The 21,233-nt window shown below is 35.9% G+C and overlaps 1 protein-coding gene across 1 annotated transcript; it reads right to left on the bottom strand.

Moving 5' to 3' along the window:
• Window positions 1–15,614: 15,614 nt before the first annotated feature.
• LOC131640933 (wall-associated receptor kinase-like 8) lies at window positions 15,615–18,262 on the bottom strand. The gene is made up of 3 exons (XM_058911287.1): window positions 17,393–18,262; window positions 17,064–17,120; window positions 15,615–16,929 (listed from the first exon to the last, which is right to left on the bottom strand). The coding sequence occupies exons 1-3, from the start codon at window positions 18,258–18,260 to the stop codon at window positions 15,725–15,727; spliced, it is 2,130 nt and encodes a 709-aa protein (XP_058767270.1). The 5' UTR covers window positions 18,261–18,262; the 3' UTR covers window positions 15,615–15,724.
• Between the last annotated feature and the right edge of the window lie 2,971 nt (window positions 18,263–21,233).

Here is a 21,233-nt window from a genome sequence, read left to right as displayed (position 1 = left end):
TCGTTTGATGAACATAGGTTCCATCGGAAGTTTGGTTGATTTGAATCCCAAGGAAATACTTGAGTTCTCCCATCATGCTCATTTCAAATTCAGCCTGCATAGACTCAGCAAACTCCTTTCCAAGTGTAGCATTAGATGTTCCAAAGATAATATCATCAACATATATTTGACAAATTAAAATATCCTTTTTAAATGTTTTACAAAAGAGAGTAGTGTCCACTTTTCCTCTAGTGAAATCATTTTCCAGAAGGAAAGAACTCAAACGTTCATACCAAGCTCTGGAAGCTTGTTTCAATCCGTATAATGATTTCTTTAATTTGAAAACATGATTTGGAGACATGGAGTCTTCAAAACCAGGAGGTTGGTGAACATAAACTTCTTCATCTATATAACCATTTAAGAAGGCACTCTTGACATCCATCTGATAAAGAGTGATGTTATGTTGAGTGGCAAAAGAAATTAATAGACGAATAAATTCTAACCTGGCCACTGGTGCAAAGGTTTCTGTATAATCAATCCCTTCTTGCTGACTATAACCCTGAGCAACCAGTCTGGCTTTGTTTCTTACCACTTCACCTTTCTCACTTAGCTTGTTCCTGAAAACCCACTTAGTACCGATGATGTTAAATCCTTTTGGTCTAGGAACCAAGTCCCATACATCATTCCTTGTAAACTGATTTAGTTCTTCTTGCATGGCAATTATCCAGTTTGGATCTTCTAGAGCTTGATCAACATAAGTTGGCTCGATCAAAGAAACAAGACCTAATTGACATTCTGCATTGTTCTTAAGGAATGCTCTTGTTCTGATGGGATCATCTTTCTTTCCAAGGATCACATCTTTTGAATGAGCTGAGGCAAGTCTAGGTGATCTTCTAATAGTTGGTTCTTCAGAAATCCTAAGATTCTCTAAAGATGCAGCAACTTGATCTTCTGATCCATTGCTTCTGAGACTGCCAGCTTCTGCAGCTTTGCTTCTTGATTCTTCAACTTCTGATATATCAATATCAAAATCTGCAAAATTCTCAAACTGCTTTGGTTTTTCAAGACCAAGCTTATCATCAAACCTGATATTGATTGATTCTTCTACAATCAATGTTTCAGTATTGTATACTCTGTAGCCTTTAGAGCGTTCAGAATATCCAAGAAGGAAGCATTTTTGTGCTTTGGAATCAAACTTACCAAGATGATCTTTAGCATTCAGAATAAAACATACACATCCAAAAGGATGGAAATATGAAATGTTGGGCTTTCTGTTCTTCCACAATTCATAAGGAGTCTTATTTAGAATAGGTCTTATAGAGATTCTATTCTGAATATAACATGCAGTGTTTATTGCTTCTGCCCAGAAATGCTTAGCCATATTGGTTTCATTGATCATGGTTCTGGCCATTTCTTGTAGAGTCCTATTCTTTCGCTCTACAACTCCATTTTGCTGTGGAGTTCTGGGGCAAGAGAAATCATGGGCAATACCATTTTCTTTGAAGAACTCCTCAAAGAATCTGTTCTCAAATTCGCCACCATGATCACTTCTGACCTTTATGATTTTACACTCTTTCTCAGATTGAATCTGAGTGCAGAATTCAAAGAACACTGAATGAGACTCATCCTTGTGTTTCAAGAACTTTACCCAAGTCCGGCGGCGATAATCATCAACGATGACTAATCCATATTTCTTCCCTCTGACAGATGCTGTTTTGACTGGGCCAAACAGATCAATGTGCAAGAGTTCTAACGGCCTTGAGGTAGAAACACCATTCTTAGACTTGAATGCAGGTCTGGAGAACTTGCCCTTCTAACATGCTTCACAAAGAGCATCTGATTTGTATTTCAGATTTGGGAGTCCTCTGACTAGATTTAGTTTGTTAATCTGAGAAATCTTTCTCAAACTAGCATGTCCTAATCTTCTGTGCCAGACCCATTGCTTTTCAGAAACAGACATAAGACAAGTCACCTTCTGCTTCTCAAGATCAGAAAGATCAATCTTATAAATGTTGTTCTTCCTCTTGCCTGTAAATAGGATTGAGCCATCCTTCTGACTTACAGCCTTGCAAGACTTTTGATTGAAGATTATATCATAACCATTGTCACTTAATTGACTTATGGACAATAAGTTATGCGTTAATCCTTCTACAAGAAGTACATTAGTTATGGAAGGAGAGTTACCAAGACTTATGGTTCCAGAGCCAATGATTTTGCCCTTCTGATCTCCTCCAAACTTGACTTCTCCACCTGGTTTAAGCACCAGGTCTTAGAATGTAGACCTTCTTCCCGTCATGTGTCGCGAGCACCCAGAGTCCAGGTACCATGACATTTTACTTTCTGTCCTCTTTGCCGCCAAGGATATCTGCAACAGAAATTATCTTCTCCTTAGGTACCCACAATTTCTTGGGTCCTTTCTTGTTAGTTCTCCTCAAGTTTTGATTGAACTTGGGTTTAGCAAAATATTTAGCAGGAGGAACAATATGATACTTCTTATTCTTAGTTCCATGATATTTCTTAGGTTGTGTCACATGCTTCTTGGTGTGTGTTATGTGAAAACTTTGTGCATGTGATGTGTGCTTAATATCATGGGAGTGGCCAAATTTAAATTGGTTATACAGAGGCTTGTATGATATTTTCATATCATCCACAGATTCAAGCTTGTATGGGATTTCACCCTCATAACCAATGCCAACTCTCTTGTTCCCAGACACAGCATATATCATAGAAGCTAGCTGACTTCTGCCAATACTTCTAGATAAGAACTTCATGAAACTTAAATCATATTCTTTCAGAATATGATTCAGACTGGGAGTGAATTTTTCTGAATCAGAAGGAGATCCAACATTATTGGATAATTTTAAAACTTTTTCTTTTAATTCAGAATTTTCCGACTCAAGCTTCTTAGTTTCAAATTCAAATTGCTTTTTCAGCTTTTTGTATTTGATACTAAGATGAGCTTTTAATTCAAGAAGCTCTGTTAGACTGGAAACTAACTCTTCTCTAGATAGTTCAGAAAATACCTCTTCAGAATCCGATTCTGATGTAGATTCTGATCCATCATCTTCTGTAGCCATCAGCGCAAAGTTGGCTTGCTCTCCTTCAGAGTCTGATTCTGATTCTGATTCTGAATCATCCCATGTTGCCATAAGACCTTTCTTCTTATGAAACTTCTTCTTGGGATTCTCCTTCTGAAGTTTCGGACACTCATTCTTGTAATGTCCAGACTCATTGCACTCATAGCAGACAACCTTCTTCTTGTCAGATCTTCTGTCACCAGAAGATTCTCCACGTTCAAATCTCTTTGAACTTCTGAAGCCTCTGAACTTCCTTTGCTTGCTCTTCCAGAGTTGGTTCACCCTTCTGGAGATCATGGATAGTTCATCTTCTTCTTCAGATTCTGATTCTTCAGGATCTTCTTCTCTAACCTGAAAAGCGTTAGTGCATTTTTTAATATTAGATTTTAATGCAATAGACTTACCTTTCTTCTGAGGCTCGTTTGCGTCTAGCTCAATTTCATGGCTTCTCAAGGCACTGATAAGCTCTTCCAAAGAAACTTCATTCAGATTCTTGGCAATCTTGAATGCTGTTACCATTGGACCCCATCTTCTGGGTAAGCTTCTGATAATCTTCTTTACATGATCAGCCTTGGTGTAGCCTTTATCCAGAACTCTCAATCCAGCAGTTAGAGTTTGAAATCTTGAGAACATCTTCTCAATATCTTCATCATCCTCCATCTTGAAGGCTTCATATTTCTGGATTAGAGCAAGAGCTTTGGTCTCCTTGACTTGAGCATTTCCTTCATGAGTCATCTTCAAGGACTCATATATGTCATGGGCCGTTTCCCTGTTAGATATCTTCTCATACTCAGCATGAGAGATAGCATTCAGCAAAACAGTCCTGCATTTGTGATGATTCTTGAAATCTTTCTTTTGATCATCATTCATTTCGCTTCTCGTGAGCCTTACACCAGTAGCTTTAACAGGATGTTTGTAACCATCCAACAGAAGATCCCATAGATAAGCATCCAGACCAAGAAAGTAACTTTCCAGTTTATCTTTCCAATATTCAAAGTTTTCACCATCGAATATTGGTGGTCTAGTATAACCATTGTTACCATTGTATTGCTCAGCAGAGCCAGATGTAGATGCAGTTGGATTTGATTGAGATTCACCAGCCATCTTTTACTGAAGCGTTTTTCTCTTCCTGAATCTTTTCTAAACACGGTTAAGTGCTTGCACCTTAGAACCGGCGCTCTGATGCCAATTGAAGGATAGAAAAACACTTAGAAAGGGGGGGGTTTGAATAAGTGTAGTCTTAAAAACTTGAACGATAAAAATAAATTGCACAATTATTTTTATCCTGGTTCGTTGTTAACTAAACTACTCCAGTCCACCCCCACGGAGTGATTTACCTCACCTGAGGATTTAATCCACTAATCGCAACAGATTACAATGGTTTTCCACTTAGTCCGCGACTAAGTCTTCTAGAGTATCCTGATCACAACCTGATCACTCCAGGAACAAATGCTTAGACACAAGCTAAGACTTTCTTAGAGTATCCTGACCACCACGTGATCACTCTAATTACAACTGCTTAGACACAAGCTAAGACTTCCTAGAGTATTCTGATCAACACTTGATCACTCTAGTTACTTACAAATTAATGTAATCAATTCTAAGAGTATTACAAATGCTTCTGAAAAGCTATAATCACAACAGTGATATTTCTCTTAACGTTTAAGCTTAATCTCACTAAAATATTACAACAGCAATGTAGTGAGCTTTGATGAAGATGAAGTTTCTGAGCTTTGAATTTGAACAGCGTTTCAGCAAGTTAATATTCACAGAATTTGGTTCAGAGTTGTTAACCTTGCTTCTCATCAGAACTTCATATTTATAGGCGTTTGAGAAGATGACCGTTAAGCGCATTTAATGCTTTGCGTATTCCGTACAGCTTTGCATTTAATGTTTCACGCTTTTGTCAACTACCTCGAGCATTGTTCACGCTGTGTCTACTGACGTTGCCTTTAATAGCTTCCAACGTTCCTTTTGTCAGTCAGCGTAGCCTGCCACTTGTACTTTCTTCTGATCTGATGTTTGTGAATATAATATTTGAATATCATCAGAGTCAAACAGCTTGGTGCAAAGCATCTTCTTGTCTTCTGACCTTGAAGTGCTTCTGAGCGTGATACCATGAGAACTTCAGTGCTTCTGCTTCTGATCTCAAGTTCTTCTGATGCTTCCATAGACCCATGTTCTGATTCTGCCTTGACCATCTTCTGATGTCTTGCCAGACCATGTTCTGATGTTGCATGCTGAACCTTCTGAGACAAAGCTTCTGAGCGCTGATTTGTGCATACTCTTTATATATTTCCTGAAATGGAAATTGCAATGTATTAGAGTACCACATTATCTCACACAAAATTCATATCCTTGTTATCATCAAAACTAAGAATATTGATCAGAACAAATCTTGTTCTAACAACAACAACACCACCAACAACAACAACAGTACCCAAAACAAACCCAATACCAGTACAACTCCCAACAACACAACTACCAAGAGTACAACCCATTCCAAACTCAGTCCCATCCACTTTACCAACAACAAGACTAATACCAAGAACACAACCCATATCAAACCCAGTCCCAACCATTATTTCAACCACGCAGTCAACCACCCGCCAAAACCGTAGACGACCCACCCATTACTAAGTGGCAGTCTCCTCTATTTCATTCATCCAACACAACGAGGCTGGTTCCTCAAGAGTCCAACTAAGTCCCGACTTGGGTCCATAAGATAAATGTGACCGCCGCAACCCATTAATATCACAAGCTTCTCACCACCGTAGTCCATATGGCTACGCAACACCAACTGAAACATTTGCCTTTTATCAAGGAAGTGCAAGTGCCGCTGAGTGCTACCAACCAGAAATCATAACTCCACCTCCTCCCCCACCATCATTTCAAAGCTATGGGGAATGGGTAACCGAATTTACGACAGTCAGCTTCCAAGACGTCACGGTGACCTTGACGATTTCCTTGACACCGACCTTATTGACGACACAAATCGTATTTTAAATTCCCTTTATCAGTTGTTGTTTCTATTGTTTTCTAATGTATCTATTAGTTTAAATTAATGAAATTGTTTGTTTCCGATTTTTTTTGAATCGTTCAATCAATATTTATTAAAATAAAAAAAAACAATTTTTTTTACACTAATGTGCCATCTGAGATGGCAACCCTAATTTAGGGACAACATTGGCGCCACATACACCTAAAAATTAAAGGTAGGCGCCATCCCAGGTGGTTCATGCACCTGGGTGCCATACCAAACCCGGTCATTTCTGTAAATTCTTCCAAATTATAGTTTTTTGTATTTTTTTTAAAACATGGTTATTTTAATTTTTTTTCGATAATGAAAATCTCGACTTAGAAATTAAATTTTAAATTTTTTTCAAAATTTTTTTTATAACGTTCTAAACATGTCTGCAAAAGAATCATTTAAAAATACACTGGGTTAACAATAGAACTAAAACTACGTGCATAATAATTTTGTAGGGAATAAAACATGTCATTTTTTTTATAGTGACAAAAAAAAAATTGATAATTTTATAATATCAAAAACATATTTAACCCATAAAAAATATCTTTTATTATTAATAAATAATTCAATACAAATACCTAAACTATTGTTCAAGGCTAACACCAACAGAAAGGCCGGAGGCTGCTTATTTAATAATTGCTTGGAGTTGGATCCTATCACTAAGAATTTCAAGGTTTTTGTCTTCATAGGCATCACTAAGATACATCCTTTCAACCTCTTGAGACAGAAGATCAATTAGTCAAAGCATGTTCTATATGCATTTAATTTTTCATCATACGTTGGATTGATTTAGGCTATGTTTGGGAGTTTGGAGGGGAAAAGAGGGGAGGGCTTTGAAAAATAGGAAGAATTGGGGGAAAAGAATATAAAGGTTTTAGTTTGGAGGGTTTTGGAGGATTTGATTTTCTTCATAACATCAAAAACCCCCTAATTTGGGGGAACTCAAAATTTGTATTAAAAGAGGGTTTTGGAGGATTTTGGAGGGCTTTGACAAAATGATCAAATATAATTTTTGTTGTTATAGTATTTCAAAAAGTAAATATACATTAGTGTTAAACATTATTTTATCATTCTAAACAAAATCTTTTTTTCAAAAAATGTTTAAATTTTCTCTATATTTTTTTAAAAAACCAATTTTTGAAGCCCTCCCTTCCCCTCCCCTCCCAACTCCCAAACATAGCCTTAAGGTGCTAGAAAGTAGATTGTTCCTATTAAAATTAATGTGTAGGTTACATGTATTTACTATTATGCTTGTGGCAAGGAATTTGTAAGTTAAGATTTTTCCCAAACCCCAAGTATCCATTTTTTTGTTTGTTATACTAGTAGGAAAGGAAAAAGGCATGGTGGGAGGAACAAATGGTAAATTTCTCCCATCTAATAATCCTTTTGCAAGCTCCAATATGTTGCTGATAAGCTTTCTACAGGTTTTAACACATTGGTTAAGCATTTTGCAGGTTCTAACATGTCAGCAGTATGCATATTGCAAGAGCTGACATGTCGATAATATGTATGGCCTTTATCTATCACCTTTTTTTGCTACTCTCGACAAAAAACCTTTACACTGTAAGATGTTATGGAAAATAGTTTTTAGTTGTGTGAATTAAGTCATGTTGAGTTGAAATTTTATTCAAACCAACAATAATTAAGTGCAAATCGTATTAATATTGAATGAATGTCGTGAAATATTTTGGATGTTCAATGTTTTTTCATACTCAGTAGTAGTAATGGTTATTTTGTTTGACATCTATTCAGGCCTTAGTCACTTAAAAAATAAAGTGACATACTATTAAAAAACCTAACCACAGTAGATAGAGTAGATGAAATGAATGCAATATTATTGTGGTTGAATCGACAATACCTTTGAATGAAATCCATTGGATCATTTCGTGATACCAATTACTAGATGACATGTTAATGTGAAATATTCATAATATCTTTTCTTTAATACATAAAATGTTGTTTTGAACAGCTAATATCATTGAGCTTGCAGATGATATTGGACTTAGGAAAGATAAGTCATATGTCGTCATACCCCAACTGATTCTTTATAATTGAGATTATTTTCATGAGTAATTTAATTAGTTGCAATATCCATTAATTCTTCATAATACAATCATAATGTAGTGCCACAAACATTATGCATTTCTTTTTATTTTTCTTGTTAGTTATAACTTTTTCAAGTTAGTTATCACTTTATGCATTTTTTTTTTTTTTTGTTCTTGATTGAAGTAGGTTGGATAAGATTGGTCGCTAATAAAATTTGGTTTTTCCTCAATTACGATGATTTTATGACTTTTATCTTTTAATAATTTGTTTGGTGTCATTTAAAATGAACTAATATTTTTCTATTTTTTTTTGTGAAATTTAATTACATTTTGCGCTGCATATGTTTTCTGTAGGAGAAAGGAACTGATGCAATCGTTCTCAAAGCAATGGGACGTACAACTAATAAAGGTGGGTGTGGGTAGATATCTCTATGGATTAAAATGGTTGGCATTTTGTTTGGTTTACTGTTGTGACCTGATCTTTCTACCTGTTTCAGAGAAGGATTATTGGTCTGCATCAAAACACAGTAATTGGATGGACTGATATACCGACACTTGGGAACCACTTGAAGAAGGCCTTCTTCCGTATGACTAACAGTTGTTTCCTCTATGCTACTTTGTCAAATAATTTACATATACATGGGTGTGATTGTTTTTGTTGTGTTTTACTTGCACAGTTTAGTATTTCGATTCCATTTAATTAAAAAAAATTCAAAGTCTTAAATAAAAGTATATCATATATGTGATATAGAAATATGTGATTTCAAAAAATAGAACTTTTTAGGTCGGTTAAGCATATTCGATTTAAGAAATAATCTTATTAAGTCGGGTACGAATTGTAAGCTTTCAAATAGCCTAGACTTATTAAGTCGACCTTTAAATGATCTAATAATGTTTTATTAAGTCAGATCCAAATCGGACTTAAGAGACAAAACTTACGTCTGTAATTCTTTGGTGAACTTAACAAGTTATTTTCAACCGACTTAACAAGTTGTTTACAGCTGACTTAACAAGTTATTTTTAACCGACATAACAAGTTTTTTTTGGTAGTACATATATTTATTTTTGTTGTAGCTCGGAAAGGTGATAATAATATGAACTTCTACATATGTTAATTTTACCTCTTGCTACCATTGAACAAAATAGATTCTATGTCCCTAACTCCTTGCCGCAAAACATACTACTTTATGGTATTGAAAATAATTAAGAATTTGGGATGCTTATTCTATAGTTGTTGGACTACACTGCATTATATTTTATTATACATTTTTTTGTTAATATGAATTCAAAATATAAATGAATAAATGACTAATTATCCGTTGTTATGATATGAGCCTTTAAGGTAGATTGAATTAAATCAACGGTATTGAAAGGAATGGTAAAAAAGCTGTTATATTTTATTCCTCAGCTCTAGGCTGGTATATATAATGGTAATACAATAATGATATTAATTCTTAATAAAGTGAAATAATACAAATAGGGAAATAATACAAATAGAAATAATATATTCCAACACCCCCCCTCAAGTTGGTGCATAGATATCTATCATGCCCAATTTGTCAATCAAATGCTCAAAGGTTGGTCTTGCCAAACTTTTGGTAAGGATATCCGCAGTTTGCTGATTTGAAGTCACAAAAGGGAGACATATGATTCCAGTATCTAACTTCTCTTTTATGAAGTGTCGATCAATCTCAATATGTTTGGTTCTGTCATGTTGAACTGGGTTATGAGCTATGCTAATGGCAGCTTTACTGTCAGAGTATAATTTTAATGGAAGCTCAATTTTCATCTTAAGTTCTTCTAGGACTCTAAGGATCCATAACCCTTCACAAATACCTTGAGACATAGCTCTAAACTCAGCTTCTGCACTACTTCTTGCTACAACTCCTTGTTGCTTACTCCTCCATGTCACAAGATTACCCCAAACATAAGTACAATATCCAGAGGTTGATATTCTATCAGTGACTGAGCCTGCGCAATCAGCATCCGTGAAAATAGACACATTTCTTTCACTAGTTTTCTTGAAATGTAAGCCTTTACCAGGCTTTCCCTTCAAATATCTTAGTATCCGGTAGACTGCCTCAAGATGTTCCTCGTAAGGAGAATGCATAAATTGACTTACTACACTAACTGAGAAAGCAATATCAGGTCGGGTGTGTGACAAATAAATCAGTTTTCCAACCAATCTCTGATATCTTCCAGTGTCAACAGGAACACTACCTTCTCCCCAAAGTTTAGCATTAGGATCCATAGGGGTATCTGCAGGACGACATCCACTCATTCCTGTTTCTTTCAATAAGTCTAGAATATATTTCTACTGTGAAACCACAATACCATTCTTTGACCGAGCAACCTCCATACTAAGAAAATATCGCATGGATCCTAAGTCCTTGATTTCAAAGTCTACTGCTAATTTCTCTTTTACTCTTGCCATTTCAACTGTATCGTCTCCAGTAAGGACAATATCATCAACATATACAATCAGGGCAGCCAATTTCCCATCATGGGAGAACTTTGGGAATAAGGTGTGATCAGCCTGTCCTTGAATGTACCCTTGTTTCTTCATGGACTGAGTGAATTTTTCAAACCAAGCTCTAGGAGACTGTTTTAATCCATACAAAGACTTATTTAATTTACATACATTTGATCCAAATTTGTCTTCAAAGCCAGGAGGAATGTCCATGTATACTTCTTCTTCTAGATCGCCATTAAGAAAGGCATTTTTAACATCTAACTGATGTAGTGGCCAATCAAGTTAGCAGCAAGAGATAAAAGAATTCTTACAGTGTTCAGTTTTGCAACAGGAGCAAATGTCTCTGAGTAGTCTATACCATAGGTCTGAGTAAATCCTTTAGCCACCAAGCGAGCCTTGTACCTTTTAATTGACCCATCTGAATTATACTTCACAGTAAACACCCATTTGCATCCAACTGTCTTCTTGTCATTCGGTAGTGTCATAACACTCCAAGTTTTGTTCTTTTCTAGAGCTTTCATCTCCTCAAGTACAGCTTCCCTCCACTTTGGAATTTCTAGAGCAACCTGTATATTTTTTGGAATTTCTACACTAGACAATTTTGAGGTGAAGGCAGACAGAGATGAAGACAAATTTGAATATGATATAAAATTGGACATGGGGTGTTTAGTACACGATCTAACAGGTTTTCTAATGGCAACAGGATCATCTATATCAGGATACAAAATACGACTTTCAGAAACAGAGATGGACTTACCTTTCCTATTCTTAGGAGGTTGATCATTCCCCGGTTCAGATTCCTGAGAGTGTGGAGATGGGGACTCATCCATTCCTTTGTGGTTCTTTTTTACAAAAACCTTCCCTTTCCAAATCCCGTTTCCTAATTCAAATCTATTTTTCAGAAGTGACTCATTATTCTGTGGCATTTCAATTAGATCATCACTATCATCGTTTTCAGGAATTTCATTGTTTTCTACATGAGAAAATGTAGGCTCAGATTCGCAAGGATCGTTACTCATAACAGGAGTAGGATTAAATAAAGAATCATGGCCATTTTCTGTTGGTGCAGAAGTATAAGTCTCAGAACTTTGTGATACAGGCAAAGATAAATTATTTAAAAACTCATGTTCTCAATTTGAAACAAGTCTTCCTTTATATCCCCCCCTTGATGAGTGTCATCAAAAAAAGGTTTATTTTCAAAAAATGTAACATCCATAGTGACAAACATTTTTTTGGTTTTTGGATCAAAACATTTATATCCTTTTTGGGTTGGGGAGTATCCAACAAAAACACACTTTATAGCACGTGGTTCAAGTTTTCCAACATTCTTATGTTCATGAACAAAAGCTGTGCAACCAAAGATTTTTAATGTCAGATCAGTTAACACACGAGAACTAGGAAAACATTCTTTGAAAGTATTAATCGGAGTTTGAAAATTAAGAATTTTGGAGGGCATTCTATTAATTAAATATGCAGCTGTTAAAACGGTTTCGCCCCACAAATATTTTGGTACTCTATTTGTGAAAAGTAAAGCTCTAGCAACCTCCAATAAATGTCTATTTTTTCTTTCGGCAACTCCATTTTGTTGAGGAGTATTAGGACATGAACTTTGATGTACAATCCCATTTTTTAGAAAAAAATCATCCAGGATAGTGTTAAAATATTCTTTGCCATTATCACTTCTAAAAACTTGGATATTTGTTTGAAATTGATTCTGCACCATTGTAAAAAAATTCTTTACAGCCTGACAAACATCTGATTTCCCCTTTAACAAGTACACCCAACATACTCTTGTATGGTCATCTATAAATGTGATAAACCATTTTTTGAGAGAGAGTGTACTTGTACGGTTATGGCCCCAAACATCACTGTGAATAATAGAAAAAGGTTTTGATGGTTTATAAGGCTGTATTGAAAATTGGGAACGATGATGTTTTGCAAACTCACATGCTTCACATTTAAACGAAGAAAAGTTTTTATTATGAAATAACTTAGGAAACAAGTGTTTTAAGTAACGAAAACTAGGATGACCTAATCTTAAATGCCATGTCATAATGTTTTCATCTTTATTATTCAAAACAGAAAAAGACTCAAAACAGGAACTTATTGTTTTTGAAGGTAGTTGTGATGCAGATCCAATGTCAAGGTAGTAGAGTCCTCCACTCTCCTTAGCACTGCCAATCATCTTCCCCGAGTTCAAATCCTGAAAGACACAGTGAGATCGGAAAAAATTAGTTTGACAATTTATATCTTGGGCTAATTTACTGACGGACATTAAATTACAAGATAAATTTGGAACATGAAGGACATTTTTCAGAGTTAACATTGGAGATAAGACAACTGACCCTTTACCTGCAATGGCTGAAAAAGAGCCATCTGCAATTTTTATTTTTTGGTTACCTGCACATGGACTATATGAAGAGAAAAAAATAGATTCACCTGTCATGTGATCAGAGGCACCTGAATCTACTATCCAAGTATGACTGAGACTGACACTAATAAATGCAGAATTACCTTTTGTTGCTATAGAGCAAGAAGGAGTTGGAGACTCGAGGAGTTTGTACAGTCTGTCTAGTTGTTCTGTAGTGAGTGGAAGCTGCGGTGAAGAAATTTGCTGCCCTTGATCAGAATTACTAGCCTGAAATGCACGACCACTTTTCTTCTTCCAGTTAGGAGGTTTCCCTTTGAGCTTCCAACAGGTTTCACGCGTATGCCATTCACGCTTACACTGGTCACACCAAGGAACTTTGTCTACCCTTTTTTCCCCGTCAAGGTTCCTAGTAGCCAAAGTCGAGCCTTCAGATTCAGAGCTTCGTGGTGTTTTGCCCATCATAATACCTTGTCGTGCCTCCTCCCTTCTTATTTCTGCAAAAGTTTCACGAAGAGTTGGCAATGGTATTTTTCCTAAAACTCTACCTCTTACCTCATCAAGGTCTTTATTGAGCCCAGCGAGAAACATGAAGACACGATCATTTTCTTGTCTTTTGAGAAACAAAACACTATCTTCTGTACACCTCCAATTGTCATTATAACATAGATCCAACTCTTGCCAAAGGGTCAACAACTCATTGTAATAAGCAGTAACATTCTTGTCCCCTTGTTTCGCATGCCATAACTTTGATTTTAAACCAAAAATTTGGGAAGAGTTTTGAATATCAGAGTATGTTTCCTTAACAGCTTCCCATACATCCTTTGCAGAAGGCAAAAACATATAAGGCTTACCTATTCCAGTTTCCATAGAGCTTACCAACCACGCAATAATCAAGGAGTTTTCAGATTTCCATTGTTTGTAAAGAGGGTCTCCTACTGCCAGTTCAGCTACTCCTCCAGTTAAAAAACCCAACTTCCCTTTGCTATCCAATACCAAGCGAACTGTTTGGGCCCATTCATTATAGTTATTCCCATTCATCTTAGGAATATTGACCTTGAGGGAGTATGAGGAACCCTCTTGGTCATTGCCGCCTATATTGAAATAACTGCCATTGTTTGTGACACCCGATGTTTCGTCGCCGTTTCCGCCACCATTGCCATTTCCGCGGCCACCACCGTTACCGCGGCCGCCGCCATCACCGCGGCCACCGCCATTATTGGATCTGGTGTAGGCAAAACCTAGAGCGGGCCAATTCGTGCCGTGATTCGCCATAGGGGATTAAACGGGTATGTCAATCGAAAACTGTTGTGGAAGTTTTACAGTAAACCCTAACCCAAAGCTCTTGATACCATATTGAAAGGAATGGTAAAAAAGCTGTTATATTTTATTCCTCAGCTCTAGGCTGGTATATATAATGGTAATACAATAATGATATTAATTCTTAATAAAGGGAAATAATACAAATAGGGAAATAATACAAATAGAAATAATATATTCCAACAAACGGCAAGGCATATGCCATCATAATGAGGGAGGTTTGTGGCTATACACTTACTTTAAAGTTGGGAATAATTGGACTATCCCTATTAGGACAAAGTCAAATAATCCCAATAGAGTAAGTAAGGCCAGGTTAAGCCAGCCGTTGGCTAGTGTGCCAAATAAACATAATTTTTAGTTTTATTTATTGTTACACTGGTAGCTATTTTACAATGATAAGTTTGCAACATTATAAGCCGGTATGATTAAAGATAAATGTCATAAATTTCTAAGCTTGTCAAAAGATAAAGATTCACAAATAAAAGATGAAAAAGTCAAATAAACTCATCAATGCTATGAACCAGGCACACGACTAGACAACATATTCAAGGCCTTAAGAGGTAACATGTTCGAACCCTCCAAAATATCCTTGTGCATACAAGCTATTTCATACGGGGCATTTTGCTGGCACCCGCCAGACTAACTTTGTGCCTACAAGATACTCCCTACGAGGAATTATGTTGAAATCTTCTAGGGTATCCCTGCGCCTACAGGATATTATACTGGAATAATCCTCCGACGTATCCTTGAGCCTATGGGATACTTAGGACACTATTCTAGAACCCTTAAGGGTATCCTTGCACCTGCGACCTATTCTCTCGGTGGATTATGTTGAAACCCTCCAAGGTATCCTCATGTCTACGGGCGACTCTCTACGAAATATTATGAATTAAAACTACAGAGAAGCAAATTTCCTACTAATTAAAGACAATCTCAAGTCGTACTGATCTCAAGTCGTACTGCTTGTATTTTAGACTTAATCATTTTTCCCTTTCAATCCTTGTGCTTGAGGGGCTTATGTGAACTGGTATATCGAGGAATCAGTATCTACATCTTTGGATTGTTCAACCAATACCATCTTCGAGATCAACCTCCTCTACCAATCAACCATCCATGATAGCATTTTATTGTCACAGAATTTCAAGGCATCTTACCATCATTCATGTAAAAAAGGAAAGAAAAGGAGAATAACTACAGTAAATGGTAATATCTTATTTTTAAAAACATTATTCTCACATCTTTACACACAAGACCTTAAGCAAATGACCGTTAAGTTTTATGCTTACAAAATACACCAAATGTAATTCACTATCCATAAATCTGATTTTCAAATTCTAAGCAAACTCTTATTTGTAATAAAATGATACAATAATTAATACCAAAGAAAAGAAATTAAGCAAATCAACTATTCTAAAAAAAAAATAAAAAAAACTATTCTATTGCACGAATGTGCATAAGCTTCGAGTCTGTGGAGTGTGTTTGGTTGCTCATAATTGATAATGAATTTGATGCAGAAAACCCATCCCAAGGTTGATATTGTTCAATTCCATAAAACTCAATTTCCTCGTCATTTTGTTGTGCATTAAACTTGTTATTGAATCCACTGATCCCTTCCAATTCTAATGTGACTTCTTTCATAGTTGGTCGTTTTCTTCCATTTATTTCTAAGCATCTATATGCAAGATTTGCAACTGCAATGATATGTTCTTTCTCCCCTCCTTCTATGGTCCTTTTGTCAATAATGTCAAACAACATATTCTCCTCTATACACTGAACAAAATAGGAAGATAAATTTTGTGAATCCTCGGATGTTGTTGTAGAAGATATTGGCTTTTTACCAGTTAAAAGTTCAGCAAGGACTACTCCAAAGCTATAAACATCACTTTTCTCGGTAAATTGGCTAGTGTAAAAATATTCAGGGTCTATGTATCCAAAAGTACCTTGAACCATTGTGGTAAGATGAGTATCTTCAATTAAAATTATTCTTGATGCTCCAAAATCTGCTACCTTTGCCCTATACTTTTCATCCAATAGTATATTTGTTGATTTGATGTCTCTATGATAAATTGGCTGAGATGCAACTGAGTGCAAATAAAATAAAGCTCCAGCAATTTCGCAGGCAATTCTCAAACGCATGTCCCATGTCATTGGAATGTCCTCATTTTGGTCATGCAGATATTCAAAAAGGTTACCATTGGGAATGAATTCATAAACAAGCAACGGAATTTCTGTCTCCAAACAACATCCCAATAGTTTGACAATATTTCTATTGTTGATTTGTGAAAGAATCACAAACTCATTGATGAACTCTTCAACCTTTCCTTCAACCTTAAATTTTTTCACTGCAACAATTTTACCATCCACCAACATGCCCTTGTAAACTGTACCTTGGCCACCCTTTCCAAGAACTCTGTTCTTATTGAAATTGTCGGTGGCTTTTTTTAAATCCTTTAAGGTGAAGAGAGTAGTTCTATCAACATTTACTTCTCCTGAAGACATTCTTTTTTGTAACAACAAACCACCGTTTCTTTTGAAGAAGTTTTCTCTGCGTTTCTTTACCATTCTTCGTTTTATAGATTTGTACAAAAACCATAGACCAATGAGCAAACCGATGGATCCGAGACTTGATGAAATTCCTACAGTCATCATATATTAGGTGATTATAAATATGTGGTGAGTATACATGTTTACCAAGCTCTAGCTTACCATCAGACATGGTCGATGAGAAGCTATAAAATTATTATTCTTCATTTATGAAATTGGTACATACCTACATTAATAGCCCACTTCTTCACCCGATTATTCTTATATGAAAATCTTTGATTTTCTGAAACAAAAGAACCAAGTTTAAAATTCGTATATATTTCTTCTTAAAGTCAAATTGAATTAGAAACGGGGCATGGAACCAGATAAAATTCAATAAACTTTATAAACTATGTTTAGTTCAAAAACATCTATTTTACTTTTTGTAGTAATAAAGATGTTCTAAAGAAATTTGTTAATGATTTCTTAGAGAAGCAACTAAGTCTGCAACATTGTTCCCGAGAATGATAAAACATTATGACATATTTTAATATAAAAAGGAAGACATTGAAAAACCTGTGCAACCTCCAGGAAGGTAGGAATTGCCGTAGTAACCCTCGGAGCATCGACATTGCCTACCAGTGTTTTTACTACTTAAAGAAGTAACGTTGGAGTCATAAAAATCTGGAGGTAGTTGAAATGTGGAATTAATTAACATATCATTCAAAATCTCCCACTCAAGAAGTGCAGGAACATATTCCATATTCTTCAATTCATTCAATTTCTCAATCTCATATGCGCTGTTATCCGAACTACCGAATATTATCCAATAAGTCCTTGCAATCAAAGCATAACCACACCCACCACTACTCAGTTCGCCTAAACCTCTTACTGTTGCATTAAACTCTGAAAGATGTGAAGGCAAAGAAGTCTTACAGCAATACTTTCCATTACAATCGTAGTTACCTAAATTGAAATTGTTACTGTTGTCGTCGTCGCAAATTGATACACAACCACCAACGGTTGTCCCGTTTGACTGAAGAAAAGCAAGATTGTTACATCCCACAGCTAGAAATGTGTTTTCATTCTGTGAATATACGAAAGGACTGTCTCTAAGAGTAACAATTTTATTACTGTTGCTACTGTTTTTGTTATTTTTACAATTGGAATGGTAAATTGGGCTCATAATCGTAACCAAGCTCGAGTTTGCATCAAAATCTCTTACTTCAAGATTTAACGACTTCAAGTAAGGTTTAGGAATATCAGAAGAATTTCTGCCTAATTTGCATTCTATTTCAAACCATTTGTGTGCATAGCAATGAGGTTCATCCATTCCGAATGGGAAAGGAATATACAAACTTCCACATGTTGAATTACAACCTGAGGCTAGTGGAGGAGATATTATTAAAACAATGATATGAAATATTGTGAATGGTAGAATCATTGTTTAGATCTAAGATTTAATTGTGGATCTTAGAAGCACCTTAACATATTTATGCAGTCACAGTGATATGCTAATACAACTATTTAAGAAATTTCTTAGTATTTTCTTCAAGGAAAAAAATAAAATTTGTTGTTGAATTTTTTTCGAAAGAAAAGAACTATTCTTGAATTGCCTTAGCCCAATTGAACTAATATATTATAAACAAGAAAAAGTGTTGAAATAAAATTTAAGTTGCTAATTAATTGTGGATGTTACCTTCAGAACTTTAAGTTCAAATATTTTGCAATTGAATGTGCTTTTTTAATCTAAACTATTATATATTTTTCTGAAGTTGCTTATACTTTTCTTTTTCAATAACGTTGATTATCATTTTTTAACTAGTTGATGAGATGATCAAAATTTGAATTTTTTCTCACGTGGTTTGAGTTATTCAATTGCCTACCAAATTGGCTTCCTTGTTGTATTAGAAGTAGAACAAAATTAATAGTAAGGTGCTTATCACGGTGGACCTCCACTATCTATAATTTCTGACTATTGACTAGGATGCAAGACTTAATCACTTCAGTAAATTAATTAGAATGTAGAAAATTCAGAAACCCTTTTTGGATTCTTTGTTGGTGCACAAAGAATAAAGATGATAACAAAGAGAATAACGGCACAAAGATTAATGAGAGAAAATAATATTGTACATTCTACTTGCGTTGTTAATAAATAATAGTTACTACAAGACTATTTATACAAATGAAAATTTGCCACCTAAGCCCTAACAGACTAAACTTAGTGAACAAGTTTAAGGTACAAACAGTACAGTACTACAAAATACTAAAGTACCCTTACTAACTAAATAGTTAAGCTAACAGGACCTAGAAGGTAGAACTTCTGGTCAACACTATCTTCTGAGTAACCATCAGAAGATCAGCCAACATCAGAACTTCTGATGCTCATCTTCTAAATATTGAATTACTCTTCAATACCATCCCTTAATTCATATTCTTCAATCAAAGCTGACAACACCAATTCCATTCCTTAAACGAAGAAATTGATCGGTCTTGATTGCCTTCGTCAGAACATCTTCCATCTGCTTCTGGGTGCTACAGTGCACAACTTCTAATGTTCCATTATGGACTTGGCTTCTCAAGAAATGATAATTAGTCTCAATATGCTTGCTTCTTCCGTGTAACACCGGATTCTTGGCAAGATTGATTGCAGACTTGTTATCAATCACCAGCTTCAGAGGCTTCTTCACTTTAATATTCAGATCTTCTAATAGATTCAGAAGCCACATAGCTTGACATGCAGCTACAACACCTGCAATGTACTCAGCTTCACAGGTTGATAGAGCAACAACAACTTGCTTCTTGGAACTCCAAGAAATAGGACCTCCTAGAAACATGAACAAATATCCAGAGGTACTCCTTCTATCAACCCTGTCTCCACACCAATCAGAGTTAGAGTAACTCAATAACTCTGAGTCTTCCTTTCTCCCAGAAGGAAACAATATGCCAAACTTCAGAGTTCCCTTGATATATCTCAAGACTCTGACAGCAGCTTGGTAATGGGACCACTTAGGTTTACTCATGAACCTACTAACCAATCCAACTGCATAACATATATCAGGCCTGATATTACACAAATACCTTAGAGAACAAACCAGCTGTTTGAAGATCGTAGCATCAACATCTTCACCTTCAGAGTCAGAGTCCAACTTCTGATTCGTTTCTGACGGTGTAACAACAGCTTTGCAATTCTCTAGCTTGAATTTCTTCAGAAGTTCCAATTCATACTTCAGCTGATGCAGAATGATTCCATCTTCTGAGTACAGAATCTCCATCCCTAGAAAATATGACATTTTCCCAAGGTCTGTAATTTCAAACTTATTCATCAGCACCTTCTTGAACTTCATCAGATCTTCTGGACAACTCCCTGTAAGCAATATGTCATCAACATAAAGGCATAACAGAATCATATTGCTTCCATAATATTGCACATAAACTCCATATTCCATCTCACACTTCTGAAACTCTTGCTTCTTAAAAAATGAATCAATTTTCAAATTCCAAGCTCTGGGTGATTGCTTTAATTCATACAGAGCTTTGTGTAATTTGTACACCATCCCTTCCTGATTCTTTTTCACAAAGCCAGGGGTTGTGACAGGTATACCTCCTCTTGTAATGGACCGTTTAGAAATGAAGACTTTACATCCAGATGCATCAAGGACCAACCTCTGTTTGCAGCTAAAGCAATCTCCAGCCTGATTGTTTCATGTCTAGCTACAGGAGCAAACACCTCAAAGTAATCTAGTCCAGGTTTCTGAAGAAAACCTCTGGCCACTAGCCTTGCTTTGTGCTTACGAACTGATCCATCTGGCTTCAGCTTTAACTTGAAAACCCATCTGACGCTGATGGCTTTCTTCTTCTTTGGAAGTTCTGTCAGCTTCCAAGTCTTGTTTCTTTCTATAGCCTCAAAGTCTTCTTTCATGGCATTCAGCCAGACTTTCTTCTTGAGCGCTTCTACAATACTTACAGGTTCAGAATCTACTAATATGGCACACTGAATGACATCTCCCTCTGAGTCAACTTCTGTGTCTTTCAACATGTCAAAATATGCAAACCTTCTAGGTATAGTTCTGACTCTTTGTGGCCTTTGAGCTACTTCAGAGTCACCTACTCCAGAGTCACCACCTTCATGATCATTTCTAGAAGCTTGTCCTCCAGACTCTACGTCTTTAGAGTTTTCCCTTCCAGAATCATGACTACCACCAGACTCTGGATCATCATCAGAATCTGGATCAGAATCAGATTCACCATCTGACTCATCTTCAGAAGATTCTTCATCTTCTGACTCTAACTCTTCTTCAAAAGTTATCTCTACATCAGAAGTTGGTTGAAACTCTCTCCAATCCCAAACTTCTGATTCTTTCCCAATGACATCTCTGCTGACTTCAACTTTGTTAGTTTATGGACAATAAAGCTT

Source organism: Vicia villosa, unplaced genomic scaffold (assembly GCF_029867415.1).
Source record: "Vicia villosa cultivar HV-30 ecotype Madison, WI unplaced genomic scaffold, Vvil1.0 ctg.003406F_1_1, whole genome shotgun sequence".
In the NCBI taxonomy this organism is placed as follows: domain Eukaryota; kingdom Viridiplantae; phylum Streptophyta; class Magnoliopsida; order Fabales; family Fabaceae; genus Vicia; species Vicia villosa.
Note: the sequence above shows the minus strand (reverse complement) of the source record. Positions and strands in the feature narration are given on the sequence as shown.